General features: G+C 33.3%; 1 protein-coding gene across 19 annotated transcripts in view; it reads right to left on the bottom strand.

The window, feature by feature from the left end:
* Nucleotides 1-21,705, bottom strand: part of LOC100864777 (uncharacterized) — an 89,953-nt gene that overhangs the window by 53,328 nt on the left and 14,920 nt on the right. For 3 of the 19 annotated variants that reach the window (XM_086907092.1, XM_086907100.1, XM_086907093.1), the window contains exon 7: nt 7,743-8,390. The exons of 13 other annotated variants lie outside the window; for them this stretch is intronic. In XM_086907092.1, coding sequence (XP_086763218.1) covers nt 8,020-8,390 — 371 coding nt within the window. In that variant the 3' untranslated portion in view covers nt 7,743-8,019. Of the gene's footprint in view, nt 1-230; nt 2,850-5,930; nt 6,866-7,742; nt 8,391-21,705 lie in introns of those variants that run through there. 3 more of the 19 variants (XR_015291756.1, XM_086907090.1, XM_031918406.2) reach the window with 3 other exon arrangements.

The raw sequence follows: 21,705 nt of genomic DNA, 5'->3' as shown, positions 1-21,705 counted from the left end.
TACTTCGAAGAAGAGGAAGCGGGGGAGGAATAAAGAGAGAAAATCAAAGAAGGGGAATTAAATAGAAAATAATAAACTAAAAAAAAAGAAAAAAAAGAGAGAAGAAAAACCCATTGTAGTCGTTTCTACAGCCGTTATCGTGCAAAGAAAAATGAAGGAAAGGAATGATGAAAAAGAAATGGGGAGGGAGGAGAGGAAATCGGTCGAACGAGTAGCAATAATGGCGAGCGATCGTCGTAATTTTTCTTTTTTATTCGTGTTACACGTATTTTTACGTTGTTACAATTTAGAGATCTAATGTTAGGAACAACTCTTGTAACGTATTACACAAATTCGAAGATCTAAATTTAAAAAAAAAAAAAAAATGTTTTCCAAAATCATGCAGAGTCTAAAAACATATAATTTTAATCGCAAGTACCGCAAACTTATACTACGAAGACCTTTTTCCTCAATGAGATATTTAAATTCGTAATATAAAGGTTGACTTAAAAGGGACGATTGATTTGAATTGAACACCGATTCGAAAAAATTTTCGTTTCGATTTCGTTAATTGTGCGCGTAGAGCTGATCGATCAAACGTTTTCCTTAACAAAATCTTCGCAAAGGAAGAAGTTGCTTGGAATTAATTGAACCTTCACTTCTGAGACACTCTGTATATTAAAAAATATTCAAAATCTTAATAGTTTAAAAATTGATTTTGGACTTCGAGGAAAAAATAAAAGTTGGAATGCAAGAATATTGGATGAGATCTTAAGATATTTTCACGTTTTAGTTTCTTTCGATATTGAATTATCTTTTCTCTTTAGAATTACGACGATGGTTTTAACACAAATGTGTATGAATTAATTTGATTTTATTCGTTGTGTGTGTATATATGTATATATATACACAACTATTACATAGAACTTCGCAATAGGTTTGTAAAAAAAATTATAACGATACAAATGATATTATATCATACTTAAAATATATTTAAAAAAAATCTTTAAATCAGAATTATCGATTTCGATAATCGATGAGCAGATTACGTATTAAAGCTTACTGTCACGAACAACGATATGGTAAACTGCTAAATGTGAGATTTATAGGATCACGCATAGAATATCGAGTACGATGGTATTTTGTTACAAATACGAAACGAAAATAAAAGAATTTAATTATATATATATATTTGAAAATTAAATAGTAAAATTTTCCATTAAATAAATATTTTTTTCGAATCGTTACTGAGTAACGGCAAGGAAATAATTCAAGGTATAAAACGTATAAAAAAATAAATAAAAAGAAAATCCTGTATCCCGTCACGATACATTTAAAATAAAATAAGAAACAAATTAATATCAATGATACCAATACGAATACCACTTTCCATTTATAACAAAACATAAGACAAAATTGTAATAAATACTTTCATATTAATGAAATGCAAAAAAAAAAAAAAATAAACAAAGAAAAAAAGAATTTCACGAAATAAATTATTCGATCTTCGATATGATCTCAAATATGAAATTCTATGGAATCTAAGACAAAACTGTAATATTATATTAATTAAATCCAAAAAAAAAAAAAAAAAAAAAACAAAGGCAAAAAAGAATTTTACGAAATAAGTTATTCGCTGTCCGATATAACCTCGAACATAAAATTCGAAGTGGAACTATCGGACACGATGGAATCGTTGCCATCATGGCCACGAGACGCCCTAGTGCGAAGCACTACGGAAATGGCATTTGTTTGCTCATGCTTCCTCTTGCACGCTTCACGATGCCTGTACGGCACTTTCGCCGCCTTAAAATCCTTCTTGCAGAACTCGCACGTGCTAACTTTTCCGCATTCGTTCCGCGAGTGAAAGGTCAAATTCTTTCTGTGCTTGAAACGGCGGCCGCACGTGTCGCAAACGTACAATGTGTCGATGAAATTCTGCCTCCTCATTGTATCCGGATTCCTCAGGCAGGTTCTGTTCAAGTGCGACGACAAATTGGTGGCGCGGTCGAACGTTTTTTCGCACCACTCGCACCTATAACTTTTCGTGTACCTCCTCGCGTCCCCCGCGTCCATCCATTCCAACGAGCCACTGCTCGCCGACGAGCTTTCTTCTCTCTTAATCTCCTTTCGTTCGTCCCGTTCGTCCACGATTTCGTCACGACTCGCGAGTCTCTCTATTCGCACGTGAGGGACGACGTTGTTACTGGACGACGTTGACGACGGTTCCCTCTCCATCCGTGCGAACGAAATTTTCTCCCTTCCGTCCCCTCTGCTTCTCCTCCGCGCGTGAATTTTCATCCCCTCCCTTTCGTCCTCGTCCTCGTCTTCGCTCCCGTTCCAATCGTTACGCGCCAACACGAACGAACGTTTCCTTCGCGATCCTTTGCTCGGACTCTTTATACGAGCCAACGAGAATCTTTCCCCTCTCTCACTTTCGTTTTCGTTCTCATCGCACGTGGACGATCCCTTGTTGCGTGGAATCGTTATCTTTCGTTCGGATAATTCGCGTTGATCCCAAGATTCCATCTTCGCGCCGTTATGCGGAATTTTGAATTTACGTTCCTTCTCTCTGTTTCGAGAACTTTCGCCCCGTTTGCAAGCATTCTTTTTTGCCACTGTTCTTCCGTTTCGCGACTCTTCGTCGCACGCGGACGATTCTGCCTCCGTGAGCGAGACGATCTCGTCCGATGGATCCTCGGTTCTCGCACCTCCCTCCTTCCAAAAGTTCTTTCCCCTGCGCGACTCCTTCGATTCGAGCATCTTGTACGCGCTTGTCGTCGCGTCGCGTTCAACGATCGACTTCTTTTTGGTCTCCTCGACGATCGTGGGCCACGCAGCAAGACTCTTCGCTTTCCCCAACGTTCTCCCTATAACACAATCACAATGATCGAATAATTTGCGTCCCTTCTTCCTTCCACAAATCTTGGGGAAAAAAAGAAGAGAAAAGAAAAAAGAAAAAAAGGAACGTGACACAAACAGAATTCAAACCACGAGGAGAGAAACAAAGAGAGGGGAGAAAAAAAGAAAGAAAGAAGACACACCGTGTAGAGAGACGTGTACGTTTCATCGTGCAAAGAAAAGAAGAGAAAAGAAAAGAGAAAAAAAAAACGGACGACGAAGAGAGGAAGAAAATCGATCGGCCTACTATTACTATCGGTGGCAATCGCGAACTGATATCATCTGCGATTCCTTTTTTATTCTCATTGTACATTTTCTACAATACAATTTTCGAGAGCTACAATACAACGTCTATTCTAACAATTGTCGCCATTCTCCTCGCAACGCGTGTCGTAAATTCGAAGATTTATAATTAAGAGAGGAGGGGAAAGGAGGAAAGGAAAAAAAAAAAAACAATGACGCCTTCGAAAAGTCTTGCAAGATTTTTCCATTCTCTCTTTCTCTCTCTCACTCTCTCTCATCTCTTCGTAGAGTATTTCCGGATTCAATGTTTCGACGAATGGCAGATGGCCAACCGACCAACCTGGACACGAGGATACCTGAAAACATCGAGCACCGTATCAGCGAACGCATATCTTAATTACACAAGTATCGCGGAGAACGATAATTGGTGACGAACACGAAGAAAGTGAAATTAAGAAAAATTAATCGTTTCCTTTCGTTTCTCGTCGTATTCCTCCTCTTTTTAACGGATATTTTATATATCTTACATTTTTACTTCACACACAAAGAGCACATGATGCTAACAGATATTCTAGATACAACAATGTATTATTCGGTGTGCTTCTTCTTTTTCCCTAGGAATGGGATACTCGAAACTCTTTGAAATTTCAACAAAATTTTTCTCGAAACTCGAACTGAAAAATAACCATCCATTTTTATGGATTGATTTTTAACAAATTTTGGAAAATTGAAAAGTTGATTTCGAAAAAGAAGAAAAATCAAAATTTATCGAGATCCCAATCAATTATAGAGATGTAAACAAAAAAAAATAGCTTCGAGTTTTTGTTCTTTTCTTATTTTTTTTTTGAAAACTCAGGTTTCGACCCATCTCTCTCGACCATTCCTCGTCGAGAGTCACTCAGTTCGATTTAACGGGTTTGAAAGTTGCATGGGGGGCGTTGACGGTGTTTGCGCAAGCTGCTACTGTGAAGAAAGGTTTTCCCGCAGACGGGGCATTTCTGCGTTCTGCCACAGTCGTGCCTAACGTGGAAAATGAGGTGCGACTGTTTCGCGTAACAGGCGCCGCACTGGCCGCAGGAGAACGGCCGGCTCTTTTGCAACTGGTGGCACGTCGATCTAGGATTCCAATAGCAGAAACTCTTCTGGTGACTCCTCAAATGACCGGAAAGGGTGAAACCCTTGCCGCAGTATTTGCAATTGTATTTTCTTTTCGAGTCGTCCCCACGTATCGAGTGCCCCGCGAAAAGCTCTGCAACATTATTAACGATCGATATCAGTTGTGCATCATTCTCTCGTTCATCAAACTCGTGGAACAAATCTCTCTCGTAAATTTGCGCGCCGGTTCCCCGTTTCTGATCTCGCGAATGCCAATCTCGAAGGGGAGATTTTTCGCAATTATGATAAATTTTCTTTTTCTTTTTCTTTCTCTTTTCGATGATCGTTTCATTTCGATGGATTTCATTGTTGGTCACGATTGATCCAATGATCAAACGAAATGTAATGACGGAGGCGATAAAGAGAGAGAAGGGGCGTGTACGTACGTGCGTGTTTCGTGTGTTTCGAGAGAAGAGGATAGAAAATATGCGTTGAAAAAAAAGAGGTTAGGAACAAGAGAAGATGCATCCAATACTTTTTTATTCGTTTATAACGTACAGGCGAGCGCAATTTGCAAAACTTTTAAACGAATACAGAATAACAATTTGCAATTTGTGTATTTCTTAGCTCCGAGGAACGAGTAAATTCAAAGAAGGCGGTGCTCGAAGGGACGCAAAATCGAATAAAAAATATGTAAAAACAGATGTTTGTAACTTCGATTCCACGTTAAGAACGGAGGATCGAACAACAGAAGAATAATTGGTTTTAAGGTGATCAGTTTGAAACTCGATATGGCTGCTGCTCTCTCTGACCAATTTTTCTTCCTTCGTGAAACATCGTTAAACCGAAAACCGAACTCTGGACGAGCAGATCTTCTCGACTACCTGTAAAATTATTTATTACCTAAAAAAAATTCGTGGAAAAGCTTAGGATGATCACCTTAAAAGGTTTCAAGAGTGCGTTAGAAAAAGAGAGAAATTTGTGTTTCCTGCTGCAAAAATGTTTTGCCGCAGCAATCGCATTTCTGCCTCTTGCCGAAACGATTTCAACGATGACTGTAACTAGCCCCGCGCAGATGCACGGTCTGAAAGCGTTCGTCTTGTAAAACATCGATCGTGGATTAAGGTAGCAATAATTATCACGATGCTTGCTCAGAAATCTCAAATGCGTGAACGGCTTGTAGCAATATTCGCACACGTTTCGAACACGTTCCGGATCCAGGTACTCTACCAAGTTTCCTGAAACACCACAGGCCAACAACACTGCGTTAAATGCACGACGCAACAATACGTGAACAAAAAACGAAATTTTGAAACAACATTCCTCCGTAGTGTAGTAATAATCATCGATGATTATGCTACGTTCTATCATCTCCACTATTGCCAACAAGTTTTATTCGATTTTAACACTTGGTCGCGTTGCGACGACTCCGAGGCGACATCTGTCTCGAGAAATCACCCGACATCGAAATTCGTCCGTCGAAAAATCGTCGAATTTATTATTCCCGTGTCGGGAAGAAAGGAAAATAAAATTTTACGTATGAAAGAAGAAAAACAGAACGATTCGACTAATAATATCATGATATATAATAAACTATATATTATTATGTATGTGTATATAAAACGTATAGGATCGTGTGGGTATAAAAAGATGACGAAGAATGTATACGTAATATAAGGAAAGGCAGTAGAAAAAAAAAATGATGCGCATAATTCTAACAATAAAAAAAAAATTTAATTCATCTTTCGTGCGAAAATTGATCCGCAAACTTAAGCGATCCATCTCTGTCATTATTTTGATAACATATGTGTATAACAACATATGTACATGTACATAAAATTCTTTAATAATCCAACAATATTCGTTCTTCTTGTGGTTTCTCGCATTTCTTGCGACGCATAAAATACTTGGAGAAGTATAAGTGGCGTCGCGAACACTGTCAAGAAAAATTAAACAACTTTGCCTGATCTACTACATCGAGAAATACGGCAACGAAACGTTCAAATTCGAGGGCATTTAAAAGCATAAAAAAGATAAGGAATCAAGCGGTTGAATAAAACCACGTCAAGTGTACCTTGACTGTCGTTCGATAAATTATTGCGTTCATATAGCTTTTATCATTTCTTCCGATCTCTTAGAGCAATGAAGAAATTTTATTCGAAGAAATTTCCTTCCTTTTCTTTTGCTTTAATTCTATCTTTGTTATATATCATGCTGTTCTTCTTTAATCGCATGATTTTTTATTTATTTATTTTTTTTCGTATCTCTTCTTTAAAATATCGCGTGCAACGTGAACATAACTCGATCTTATCTTACGAATTCATGCAACGTTTTTTGTGTCGGCAAAAACTAGCACGATACGTGAAAGGTTTATGACATTTCGGGCAATAATACGTTTTCCCACAATCGTTCGTTTTATGAGACTTTAACGTGCGGAAACATCTAAACTGTTTGTAACACATATCACAGGTATAAAAAATATCCTCATAGAATTTTTCGGTATTCTCGTATTCTCTTTTCCGAAGGCTATACACTTTCGGTTCGCAATTATACGTTTCTTCCTTATATTCGTAAATGTGGTCGTCTGTTATAAACGTTTCGTCAGTTTTAACGATAAATTCTTCTTTATATTCGGTTTTTATGAAGTCTGAAACAAAATTAAAAAATACGTTCCTTTAAATTTTGTTACGATATCATACTTGTTTATTATACAATTATGTGTTTGCCTTTAATGTATTTTCGGTGTTTCATGCATGTATAAAATAATTTGATCGAATTATGTATGTAAGAAATATCGAAATAAACATAGCTAGCTACGAATTTTACCATACACAGTTTCTACCTTAGTATTAATTCACATGTCGTACATACAAGTGATTCAATTGGAACGTGATCATCATGATTTTTTTTTCGATTGGAATCGACAGAAAAAAAAAAATCTCGAGCAGAAAAATTATAATACGAAAAATTATATTTGCAAATTGCATCATTTTTTATTTTAATGAAAGTATACACTTTTTTTGTTTATAGATGATCAAAAAGTGAAAAATTTACGAGATATTTTGAAGAATATTTCCTTTTATCATTAATGATAAATTAATCTGATTTTTAATTATCATTTCTTTTAATTTCCACAGAATTTAAAATACGTGAGTACAACCTTTATATATTTTTAAACAACTTCATCGAGAAAAATTCTAGAGATTCAACAAATTGAACGAAAATATTTTTAATCGTATTTCTTCAAAATACTTTAATCACATTTCAATCGCGTAACAACGAAATACATACGTTTCCATTAAAAAAAAAAAAAATAAAAAAAAATAAAAAGGACTTAAAATTTAATCTTCTTCGAACCATTCACGTCCAATACTTTTTTCCAATCAAAAAAAAAAAAAAAAAAAAAAAAGATAGAATCCGTTTCAATTCTGCTCGAATCACCGTACATACGACGTTATAAACAAATTCTTTCAATCGACAATAAAACATGACCGAAAGATAGAAGGAGCATAAAAAATAGCGTATTAAATCAACATTAATTTATTCGTTATTTTGGAAAATATTCACGGCAAAGATTATCGTACTACATAAATAATCCCATCTTCAACGAAATACATTTTACGATAATCTTCCCGACTTATTTTTTTTTACCAAACGACGCAAGGAATAAAATCAGGAGAGAAGACGAAACACTCTATTTATTGTACCCAAAAGAAAAAGAAAAATATCGATATTATACCAAACATGAGAAGGGGAGGGGGGGATTAACAAAAGTAGAGATCGATGAAGCACGATACGACTTCAACATCGTTGATCTTTGTCGACAATTAAGAACAAATCCTCCCCCTTGTGTCTACGCCTGATGTGAGTGTAAATGTTAGGCGGATGTTTGCTCCTGAGGCCGCAATAGGGGCAATGAAATTTCGGTTCTCGGCCGCAAACTGTCCGCAAATGCGTGTCCAGTGTCCTCTTGTTCTTGTACCCCTGGGAACACTTTGGGCAAACGTGGTTCCTCGACTCGATTCGATTCATCGTACGCCTTTCCTCGATCCTGAACGAGGGATCCATGAAGCAACCTCTGGTCAAATGCCTCTTCAAATGGCTTTGAGAGGAGTACGGACAGTTGCAGAAGTTGCATCGATATTCCTCGACGTTGAAATTGAGGATCAATGCTGCAACACACAAGCAGTAACTCGAATATCGATACAGTTTTTTTTATATATTTTCCTCTCTTTGGGGATGTGATTCGAATTGTAAGAGATCCTTCGGTTCGTTCCTCTTTTTTTTTTTTTTTCTTAACGAGTTAGAGTTATTAATCGATGATGGTGTTTCATACAAAGTGTTCTTGAAGAATTTTGCTTCGAATTTCTGTGATGAAGAGAGTTAGATGTATTTTCGGAATAAGTGAAGACGTTTCTTTGCATTTTAGAAGCTTTACAAGTTAATTTCTTTCTCGCTTTGAACGATCAGATTTTTAATGCTTAAATACGTATCTTCGTGATCCTCGTATGCATATAAATATTCACTCTTTTTCATTAATTCGTTCTATTCTCGTTGTATTCTTTTAAAAATTTCCGGGTGTAATTTAAAAACGATGATTAGATATATTTCCATAAAAGAGAAAGCTTTTTATCTCTTCTTTTTGTGCAGATGTATTTAAAAAAGAATGATAATAATATAAGTATAACGTAGTATATAAATATAGTAACAATATAAGTTAGCATAAATACATGTAAAACAGTAAAAATTCTAGTAAGTTTATTCGTATTGAATTTTATACGATTTCAAAATAATAATCTAATTTTAGAGATGGCCCAAAATAATAATTTTAAATAATTTGTTTATAAATACATTAAAAGATTAATATACGATTTTGATAAGAAAATAATTTTTACCGATTTTTGACAGGAAAATACTGTTCACTGTAAAATTGTAGGCTCGAATCATCTACGATAATTATAGAAAACAAAATAGTTTTTTTCCTAGGTTTTATCAATGAACCCCTCATTGAAGAGTAAACAAGAATCGAATCACGCAGTGCATTCGAAGGCATCACATTTCTTTCTACTTATTTTTGTCTAGATATATTGTATTTTATAAAATAGAATGCACAGTCACTATTTCCCACTATGCACTAAGCACGCACGACGTGTATTGTTTACATGTATTTACTTGTGCAAAAGAACGTGTCAATTGAATTCTTGACAATTGATAAATTTATACTTTGTTCACACCTCGATTACATCTCGAAGAAAATGTAACGATAGAAACGATTGATAATTATATTCACTCACTATTTCTCGAACCACTGTCTATGAAAATGAACTTTCGAATTCTGGAATGAATTTTCCTTTTGGCAAAAGTAATCGGATACATCTGGCTCGAAGGATAACAATGGAAAGACTTAGCTTTATTTAGAGAAGTCTGAAGTCCTCGTGAATCGCGATAAAAGGCTATTAAAGAATGTTGCGCGTAATTTATTTCCACGGTTAAAAGATTGGCGTTATAAAAATAATCGTTTTCATAAATGGAAAGGAAAGTTTTCTCAACACGTGCGCTCGCTTCGCGGTCGTTAACTCGACTGAAACGTTCGAGTTACTTACCAAAACAAAACACAGCGCGACCTCGAGACACGATCATTGTTATGAAATTTAATAATTTGAAGATATTTCTGTATTTCTAAGAGACTAGAAGGCAAGAGATTGAAAATTGTTAGCAATTAGAATATAATATAAAAAGAAAATTTGCAACCAAGTTGTGTAATTTACATAGAAACAAATTTTTCGTTCGAATTGTGAAAAGCGAGGAGAAAAAAAAGAGGAAACAAGAAAAGAAGAAAAAAATAACGTTTCAAAAAATGTAATTTAAATCAAATTTTCATATTTAACCACGCGTGAAGGAAATAATAATTTCGTCGAGATAAATAGATGATACTATCATTCCCTTGGAGTGGTTTAAACATTTTTTAATTGAATTGTGCTTCGACAAAGGTACGATTTTTTTTTATACGATTAGGTTGCCATCCTGTTTTCTCTTCGATCTTATTTCCCCTTTTATTACATTACATAAGTACATTATTTAAATATAGTATTACTGTATACGGGTCAGATCCAAAGGAAACGATCTTTTTTTTTTCTTTTCGAGATCTCATTTTATTTAGTTTCCATAACAATTTGTAAAATCCGAAGAGCATTAATAATTAATGTATGTTTAATGCTCGACAACGACAACGATAAATGTAACTGTAACGTTTAACGACATTATCCATGATTCTCTCGTTGTATAAATTTATATTCAAAAAATTATATATTTTATTAATATATATATTTTTATATATATATATATAACATGTAATAATTATATTATTAATCGAACTATCTTGTACACGATGAAAAATATCTCTTTGATATGCATCGTGACAGCGATAAAAAATATAACATCTTTGATCCGCTGTGTGTATATTAGATTATAAACCTAGTTGAAAAAAACTAATAATTTCTATAGTTTGAATTGTTAAAGTACCGCACTCTTACATACGCCATATCCAAGAATAAGTGTATACAAGATATGATTCAACAACATTTTTGTCAAAATTAATTATCAATAACCATTCGATATATACAAGATGTCTCAAAAATGTAGGAACATGCGTAAATTGTATTTGATTATTAAGATAATTTCAAGCAATATTTCCCTTTACAAAAATTTTCGTTACTGCTTTGTTAACGAGTTATTAAAAAAAAAAAAATCACAAAGCGTTTAGTTGAATCGCGACGGTAGGCTATGAGCACAAATAAATCCAAGCAATATATATGGAAGAAAGTATATTGAATATAACAAATATTTCTTTTATCAATAAAAAATTATATCACGAACAATGAATAAATTACAGTATTCAAGACATTTTCTTCGACATATGTTGCTTGGATTTGTTTGTACTCTTTTGTTTAGTTATCTAATTGTTTTTTTTTTTTATTAATACCGAATTAACAAAGCCATAACGAAAATTTTTGAAAAGAAAAATGTTATTTGAAATTACCATCAAGAATCTTCAACTTGTTCTTATATTTTTGGGATATCTTTTATCTTATTCAACAGATTTAAACGGATATCATTTATGTGATCAAATGCTTGTATACACTCATATATATATATACACGTTATCTCCCAATGTATAAAATAACTTACATACATATTACTTTAATAAGCTACTAAAAGAGAGAGAAAAAAAAAAAAGAAAAAAACAGGTAGGAATATTATTTATTTGGCATTATTTGTTAATTAAATTATTTGGCAGTTTCTAACATGTCGTATGATGACAAAATTTCATCCTGTCTAAATAATTTTCTTCTCGTAATGTCACAAATTTCTTGAACATTTAATTGTAATATACAAAAAAATTAATTGGCTAAAAATTAAAGAGTATCGCGACGCTATACTCGCGTCCAATTTGCTGCAACAATTTTTTTATTCGATTGAACCGTTTTAAACGAATTTATTTCGAATAGATACAGGTTAAAAAATGACACGACTCGACACCTGGCAATTTTTCCTTCCTAATGTTACATTATTCAATTCCGCGTGTCGGCGACAATCGCACGTATTACAATCGTTTTTTTTTTTTTTTTTACACGAAATGAAATAACAATAACAATCCTCGTTACAATATAACGCAACTGCCTGATAAGAAATTTTGCCATTAATAAATATCATCATATATCGTGATTAAAAAAAAAAAAACAATAAAAATTTATGTCGCTAATAACAATTGACTCTTTTTTGTACATACGATTCAAAACTTTTATCACAAAAGTTCTTCCTTTGGTTATGCCTTTGGATAACAGCAGGTAAGATTCCAAAAATATTAACAAAAAAGAAAAATGTACATTATGCGTCAAATAATAATTTTTACCGTCAGAGAGAGAAAAAAAAGAATAATATGAAAAATCACAGAATCTAAAAAATATAAAGAAAAAAAAAAAAAAAAAAAAGAACAAAAAAAAGAGAATATAGGCATAAGCCTTTATTTACATGACCTAACGATGCAAACTTGAACATCCATAGAAGACCAAATTTAAAAATAAAAAAAAAAAAAAAAAAAAAAAAAAGAAAAAATACAATAATGTTCATTGGCAACGTCGTACGGAAGATCGATTGATTGAACGACAAAAACTACAGTAAAAATTGGACAAGTTCCCGATATATAGTCTATAACACGAGCCAAGATACAGCAAACGTAAGTTAAATAATAGGTCACTGCATTCTTTTAAAATCTATCCATAAATCGATCGAAACTCGTTACTTAACATTTGATTCGAATTATTTGCTGTATACCGTAGCCCATATTATAAATGCCCGGCGATCCCCTCCACCAGGGAGGATGAGGGTACCAAAACCCTCGACACACCATTTAAAAAATTAAAGTTACGATTTTATTTCGATACTTTCACTCCTTTCTCCTCTTTCACTATACCATTTTTCCAATTTTTTTTTCTTTTTTTTTTCTTACGTGAAAACCACGAAGCCAGGAAGCTTCCACATCGGAATTATAATTTCAATTCCACTTACTCCGCGTGTATAAACGGCCCTCGATTTCCTCGTGTCCCCATCATATTTTTTTTTTTTTTTTTTTTTTTCCTTTCAAACTCATCCAACCATAGAGATAAGGAGAAATCGAGCATCTTTGGAGACCGATAATAACGTATGGAAGCTATTTAGCGACCGATGCGCCATGTATATTGAGGATGTGCTGCTTAAGGTGATCCGGTCGACAGAAGTACTTTCCGCAGAGCGTGCACGTGAAAGTATACCTGGACCCGAGTCTTCCGCACTCGTACCTGGAGTGTCGCGTCAGAGAGGATCGTGACCTATATGCACGTCCACACATGACACACCGAAATTTCAGCTCGCCGGAAGAGACACCCTCCATCATGGGGCTCGCTGTAAGCATACACACGGAGGCTTTTTACATTATGGGCTGTGTTCCATCCTCCCTTATCCATAAAACGGGGGCGCGAAATCGAAAAATCCCTCTCTCTCTCTTTCTTTTCTCCTCCTCCCCTCCCCTCCCCGCCCGTAAATCATTCTCTTCTCTTCACCTCCCTTCCCTCACACCCCCCCCCCGCATGAGTAGGCGTACAAAAAAAAAAGTAAATGACAATATACCGATGTATTTCGAAGCTCGTCTCGCGGCAACGATGGGAAAAGGTAAGCTCGAGCTAAGCATGTGAACGATATACGGTCAAGGCTTAAGCTCGCTCCAAAAAAAGAAGACTGCGCGTGATATTTCACTTTGTTAATTTGATTGGGGAGGGGGAAAAAAAAAAAAAAAAAAAATTGAGCGGTAAGACACGATGTTGAAATAATTTATTGTATACGTTGTATATATGTCGTCGTGGTTCTAGGTAGTTAACTCGAAGGCAATACCATTATTGGTCATATTCCGTGGTGATAAAATTGTGTCAAGACGCAGAATACATTTGAGAATAAAATTCTCGAGAGTTTTACTCTGAAACGTATTTGCTGGCTTACGTTGCGTATCTGTCAACGGAAATCGATATTATCGTTTGCGCCAACGATTATGTAATGAAATATGTAGCGACCTGTATTTTTTTTTTTTTTTTTTTTTTTGCGAAATAAAATGAGCGATATCCATCTCTGTTGACAAATGTGCTAACATAATTGCATACGTAACGTATGCTGGCATTACCTTCGAAGTTAACCAACGAGAAGATCGATATGTATATCGAGTTAACATTCCTCGTAACCATAGCTTTGCACGCCAATGTACAATTACTAGTGAACAAAGGAAGTTTCGAAATACAAAGAAGTACAAACAAAAAAAAAAAAACGAAGAGAACGAGAATGTAGAATATCCACAAATTATGATTATGACGAACGTTTTTGAAAAATTACACTACGATTAAGGTGAAACAACGTAACGCAATTTTTACGGAAGGAAAAAAAAAAAATTTGTTTCAGAAATTTAGAAAATTATCGAAAAAAAATACGCCCTCACAAATGAAACGCAAAACGTAACACGATCGTGATTTAAAAGCGCAGTCTCCTTTACTTCGAGCCGTTGTTATTTACATGCTGCTCCAAAAATGAGTCGCTTTTATTAGTCTCCATTTTTACACCCGTAATATATATTCATTAATTAAACCCAACGTAAAAAATGCCTCCTTGTATAGTTTTCACCCAAAACACGCCCATGGCACACGTATAAATAAACCTATAAAACAATCTCTGTCGAAACTGCATCATTTCGTCAGAACACTCGAGACAATATAATTCTTTTAATTCGACTGATACATAACGTATTATTTCCGCATCACATTAATATGATTATGAAAGCTTAAATTCGCGGCAAACCATGATTCAGCATGCAGTACACATTTGTCAGTCTCTCATCATGAATAAACGTAACGTATATATTTTTTTTTTATCAACACTTTGATTCAATTAAATATAACAGAGATTTTTTTTATGAAAAAAATATATTTTATTATACAATTGTGCGAGGCAACACACGTTTTTATAACAAGGGAATACACAGAAAATTCCATTTCTTTTTCATCGGATATAAATATACAAAAATTCAAATAACTTAAGAATTCGTTAATCTATCGAGACTATAATCGGATAATTTTAACTTTTTTATAAAAAAAAAAAAAAAAAAAATTAACATCGATGAATAAAAAAGACCATGCTGCTATTCTCTATCATCGTGATTATAGAATCCTTTAAAAAAAAAAAGAAAAAAAAGAAAACTAATTTTTAAAAAAATTCATTATGAAACTGTTTATAATTTTTTTAATTTTTGACTATTATTATTATTATTATATAAAAATCGTTAGTTCAAGGTTTTTAATTGAACGAGGAAACGAGAGAAATCGGGCATCTCCTGTGCTGTCGTGAACGGAACCCACCTGGTGCAGGCTGAACAACGAAAGAGGATTTTTTTTTAAATTTCGTTGAACAGAGAGATCTGCAAATCCTTTCTTATTGCAGATAAGTTGTTCCTTTTCCAATCTTTCTTCCATTCGTTGTTATTCCATAAAATGATGGCGACGATTAATCACTTTGGTAGGTGATTTACATAGGTGATTGCACACCCTCTTATTTTTTATCCGAGCTTACAACAGCTTTTCTTTCTTCGACGAGCTTTGCGAGTCACGTTAGATCGTTGTTACTCGATAAAATATAACTAAATTCATACACGGACCTGATAATTGAAGAAAAAATAAAATAAAAGAGGACATAAAATAATTTACTTGAGAAAATACTCTATATTGAACGATAAATTTCCAAATTTAAATATAAATTTTAAAAAGAAAAATATGTATAATCAAGTTACTTGAGAAATTTTTAAAATCGAGATCGATATTAAAAATTGTACTTGTAAAATATCTATTTTAAAAATTGAAGAAAGAAAAGGAACAATCTTTAAAAAAAAATTTTTTTTTTTTCGTATTTTTAATATGTAAATGTAAATGTAAATTAAGTTTTGATATCGTGTAAAAGACAGTTTGAAAATTAGAAAGACGAGAGGACAGGAGAGGAGGACGATGAAAAGAAGCGATGAAAAACAATTACTTTTGTCAGAAATAATTTATTGCATATCTTCTGATGCTCCACTCCACTGGACGACAGCTGGAATACGTGCAATCGAAGAATGCAAACTGTGTGCAGAATATCTCCCTAAACGCCATTATATATTTACTCCGACCAATTCGCGAAACACGTGAACGAATAGAATTGAAAAATCGAATAGAGCACCTACTTAAATTAATACTTTCCATGTAATCCCTATTCGCAAACGCATTTATTAAACAATTATCAATGATTTCGTCAATTATCATTAATTTAATTAATAAAGATCAATTCCTCGAAGATTGCAAATTATTGAAAGATTTCGAATTTTTTTTTTGTAACTTCGCACGCGATCGAATATTAATCCAAGATAACAGATAAATTAATCCTAATAATACCGAAATTTAAAATTTCATATATTTATATATATATATATATTATATATTATTATGAACGAGAAAATACACGTTCTTTCCACGAGATAGATAAAATGTATTTATCGCAGTACGAATAGTTTTATCTTAATATTTTCAACAAATGATCGTTTATTGGAACAATGTCTTACTGCAATTCTTTTATAGAATTACTTGTACAATTGTTTACGAGAAAAAGAACCCGATTTTGATTTTCCAATTAACAATTAGACAATTTTGAATTTTGAAAATATTTTACAATAAACATCTTCCGTTTTCCTGTCTCGTATATATACTAACAATAAAATATCTTTTCAAAATAATCTCAAGTATTATTACTTCTAATCGAAGCTAGTTAATAATTCGAGATATTAATCGATATTACTCCGCACGAATCGCAACGACGCAATATTATCAGTCAGAGGACCATATTCTATCCGTTTTTGAAAATCATCGTTATCGTGTCACGAGCCAAGATATCTTTAACTTTCTAAGGCTTGATCGTCTATACACATATTTACAGATACGACTTGACACAAAACCACAAAAAAAAAAAAAAGATAAATTTTCGCGTTGAAAAATCAAATAACTCTAGAAAGGGCAAGTCGATCAAGCCTTACGAAATACGTCTAATCTTTTTACAAACGGAACGCATTGTATATTTATGAATTCGACAAACTACAAAAACTCGAACAAGTAAATAATTACAGAATTCTACTTGCTCGATTATTATTATAATACACGTTTGGCGTCGTGACACATCGATTCTCTCCGACTTTTCATGGTGAACGGTGTTGTGCCACAATGGAAGGATAATATATAAGTAAGAGAACAACGAAAAGGGGAAACGTATTATTATGGAACAATTTTCTCCTTTACTTGGTCTCTCCTCGAGAGTGACGGAGAACTGCGATGGAGACATGTTGATTCGATCTGGAAAACCTTCCTCTGGAATAAGGCGCCAAGTGGTGACCGGTCCGCTTCTGACGTGCCCCCTCTCTCATGATGTCCACCAGCCGAGTGAAACGACGACAGCAAGTTACGCAGGAGAACTGCTTTTCTACTCCACACTCATACTTCTGGCGCCTGTCCAAAGAATATTGGACGGCATAACGTCGACCGCATCGCGAGCAACATTAGCCAAAAATCGATTCTGAAACACCCCGTCGAGTCCCTCACCGCAATCATACACGTTCATTCGTACTCTCTCTCTCTCTCGCTCGCTCTCTTTCTCTCCATATATACCAATATCTTTCTCGTCTGCCTGGACGTTCGTTGGCGTGTCTCTCTCGTCGAGAAGCATCGCTGGAGAAGATATGTCGTGGTGCGGTTCGTCAGAATCGAAAGGATTCCCCATTACGATGAAAAACGATACGACGACGACGACGACGTACACACGTTTGATCTTACAATAATGATCGCTGCGCAGCAAACATTATTGGAGGAACAACGATACATATATACCCACGAATGTTGACAACCTCTCGTCTACTGGTTTCGTCTCCGTCCACTGAATTGTACGTACAGTCCGTACTTGTGAACTTGTATAAAGGGAGAATTTGCCTCTTAGATAATTCGAGCAACCATAAAGGAAAGCGACTATCTTCTATTTGTATATACTTGAAAATTAAAAAATTATATCTCGTCTTATCGAAGATAAGCAAGATTGTACCATTTTTATACGTCTGATGGAATGCAATGTGGTATAAATTAAAAAATGATACGAAATTTCACTCATTCTTAATTTTTTCATCTCATTATGTCACACACTCGAGATACTTTGCATTCTGAATTCCAAAGACATCGTTAGAAAAAAAAATATTATGTTTCTCATCTTACTAATTTTCCACGAATATTTTGCTAGCATCCATATTCGAAATGATAACGATCTCTCTGCGATACCCGCAACGAGAAATTGGAGTCAAATCGAGAATATTAAACGCTTGCTTGAAAATCGCGTAAAAATATTCTAATAAATTATTCCAATTAGAAATTTATTAGAAATATCTACGTATCTTTCATTATACTTCGTGGATAACGATTAATACGATTCGAAATTTTATTTTTCAATCTAACAACACCATCGGAATTTGTAACACCTAACTATTAACGATTTCGTTTAAAAAAAAATCACAATGGATGAAAGTACAATCGATTGGTCTTTCATTATCTGGCGCCTTAGAGTACGAAAGGTAAAGATTGAACGTACATCCATCTCGTGATTTTTCTTTTAAACGTGTCTCCGTTTTTTTTTTTTCCAATTATTTTTCGACTCTTTAAAGAACTATCGATTTTACTATTTCTCTCGCGCACAATAAAATACACATTCGTGCTTCCAATCACACTTGAAAAATTTGAACCACGTGCTACTTGAGAACATTGAACCACAAGCGAATGCAAGATTGACGTTGAAAAGAAAAAATTGCCTGACATATCTGAATGAGATGGCACGAATGATAATTTTTCTTTAAAAGAAAAGATTATCCGTGAAATTTAATCCAAGCAGCGATATATTTATATATATATATATATACGAAACGATAGGAGGGAGATCCATTGGGTTAAAAATAAAGAAAAAAAGAAGACAAATTAAAATGAAAACTATATCCTAGAGAACTGAAAAAGATAACGACTTAATATTTCGAGCGAAGAGACGTAGAGACAGGTATATAAAACCTCGGAACAATATCGTAAAAAGAAAGATGATAAAAATTCATATATATATATAACATGACCAAATAACATGTACTAAAAATTTTAAATATTATTGCATTACGATAAAAATGATTGTTCGAAATGTTATTATTAATTCGTTTTGTCCACATAAAATTAGAGAAGAATTAACTGCAAGAATCAAATTTTGCACGAACAATCATTTTTACGAAAAAGTATTTTTATTATTATCATTATTATTAAAGTATATAGAAATATGTAAGAATATCTTGCGTGACGATACAACACGCAAGATAAAATACTTAACCCTTTTTTTTTTTTACATTTAACCGATTGCCTCCAAACGTATCACGAACACTGTCTATAAACATTCTTCACAGTCGTCAAATTTTCGTTCACTTGGCACGGAATCTCGAAAACTCCAATTTTCTTGGAATTTTGAAAAAAAGAAACCGAGCGTTTTTTTTTACTTCACTGGCGAGCAACATACGAAACGGAAGAAAAGGGAAAATGTTTCATAAATTTTATAAATATAATGCTGCATCGAAGTGGATGCGCAAACATAAAATCAATTATTGTCACGACAAAAAATTTGTGGTGACATTTGAACGTATATCATACGTATATAAAAAATATATACGTACACTGCGTCAATGCGTCGAAAAAAACAGTTGAATTTTTTCTTAAAAAATTGAATATACATGATATTCGATATTCGACAATAATAAAAAAAATTCGTTTCAAATTTGATGACACTGAAATATGAATGTAAATTACAATATAGAAATATATAAAAAGTCAACGATTATTGATATTGTAAATAATATATACACATATAATAAAATTGTCATATCATATGAAACAATAATCATATCATGTAGAACAAAACAAATTATCTTAGAATACTAACAATTATAAGAACAAAACATTTAGATGATTTGAACGATAAAAAAAGATCACATAGAAGCTTGGCTGCAAAAAGTAATAAATATGTATATGTAAAAGAACATGTGAAATATATATGTATGGGTAAAAGAAACGAAAACAACGTATGTCATATACAATATAAAAATTATGTAAATGTAAATCTAACTGCAGTTAGAAGTTATTTTATACTATTGAAAAGGGGAAAAAATTCAAGTCATACCACCTTTTACCTGATTGTTCTCTCCATGACGAAGTTTTAATAAGAAGAATCTTCTTATCGATTTCAACACTGACATTTAATCGTACGAACACTAAAAAAAACCCGAGCATGGTTTGCTTTTATATTCGTTTGTCGTAAAAAGATATCAAATTGGATATCTTTTGATGATCGAAATTTTGACTGTTCCTTAAAACAGTACGTATAAAGGATAATTTGTTTGATTAAAAAGAAATGAAGAAAAAAGAGAGAAATAGAATTTTCAAAACTTGTAAAAAAAAAAAAAAAACTGTAATTAGTCGTTTCTACTTCTAAAAACTTTCAAAATGGAAAATTTTCGAAAATAGAAACAAACAACGAAATTCTTTCATCATCCGGATCACTCGAGAACATCGATTGTTAATTTCTTCTCATAACATTGAATGCAACAACACAATATATCGATGCACATATATATCACAAATAAAAGTTTAGAACAACAATCCGAGCAATCATCGTGATGACTGCTCGAAAAAACTACACGGTTTTTTTTCGTTAGAATCACAAATAGAAGATGAGAAACGCTGATTTCTCGCTAATTTCATTTATCATTGTGTAGAAGAGAAATTTAAAAAAAGATCTATTATTGTTAAATCATTGAACAGGATTATTCAATGCACATGAAATATCAAAAAAAAAATATGAAGATCATTTGAAAAATAAATTAAATCATTGCACATGTCGAAATGATATATAATCGGAAAAACAATCATGAGTAGCGAAAATGTTGCTACTCATTTTTTTAATATACCATTTTAATATATACTTTTTGAAAAAGATAATGTAAACTTGCATCATTGCAATACGATATATGGTAGAACAACATACGATATTGCAAATAGGGTCACACAGCATTGCTATCGAATTATTGAACAATCCAATTTCCTTACCTAAAATTATATTGATCAGGTAATCCGATAATGAAAGTGACCCGCGTTTGCAGTAACAAAATAAAGTGATGAAAGATCAGGTATTATAAAAATCACGTATGTAGTATATAAATTGAAATTATACGCAATTAAAATGTATAGCAATATATATATATATATGTAAATGATATGTAACCATAAAATGCAAAAAAATGCAGAAAATGTAGCAAATCTAACAAGTACATAAATGCGCAGTGAAATGAATGAAATACTACCTCTTATATCGCTATAACAGCTGTATATTTTACCATATTTACCATCACACGATTCAGATTTTTCTTCAGCATGTTCTTTCTTCTTTTCTGTTATATTCGTTTCCAGAAACACACACACGATATGGCAAAATATGGCCAACTTACAAATCGATCAAATAATGCCGACTCGTGTTGATCCAGAAAAATTGCCATATTTATCAAATTCACGCATATTCCCGTGAACTAACAAGCCAAATATACAAAGTATTGCTTATTAGAATAAGGGAAAAAAATAGCAATAAAATACAAAGATGCAGATATCGCAATTAAAATATTTAACAATAAAGGATTTTCGTAGCAAAAAAGCATACGAAAACACGAAATTCCACGTAAGCCAATCGATGTACAAATAAGTGCATCGATCGATTTTCTCTTCCTTCCTTTTTCTTCTTTGGTATAATCACATGGTTAAAACTCGAACGAGCGTTCGTCACATCGCG

This window comes from Apis florea, unplaced genomic scaffold (assembly GCF_048593485.1).
Source record: "Apis florea isolate Af1SG1 unplaced genomic scaffold, ASM4859348v1 contig_1615_pilon, whole genome shotgun sequence".
NCBI lineage: Eukaryota > Metazoa > Arthropoda > Insecta > Hymenoptera > Apidae > Apis > Apis florea.
This window is presented reverse-complemented; position numbering and strand designations above follow the sequence as displayed.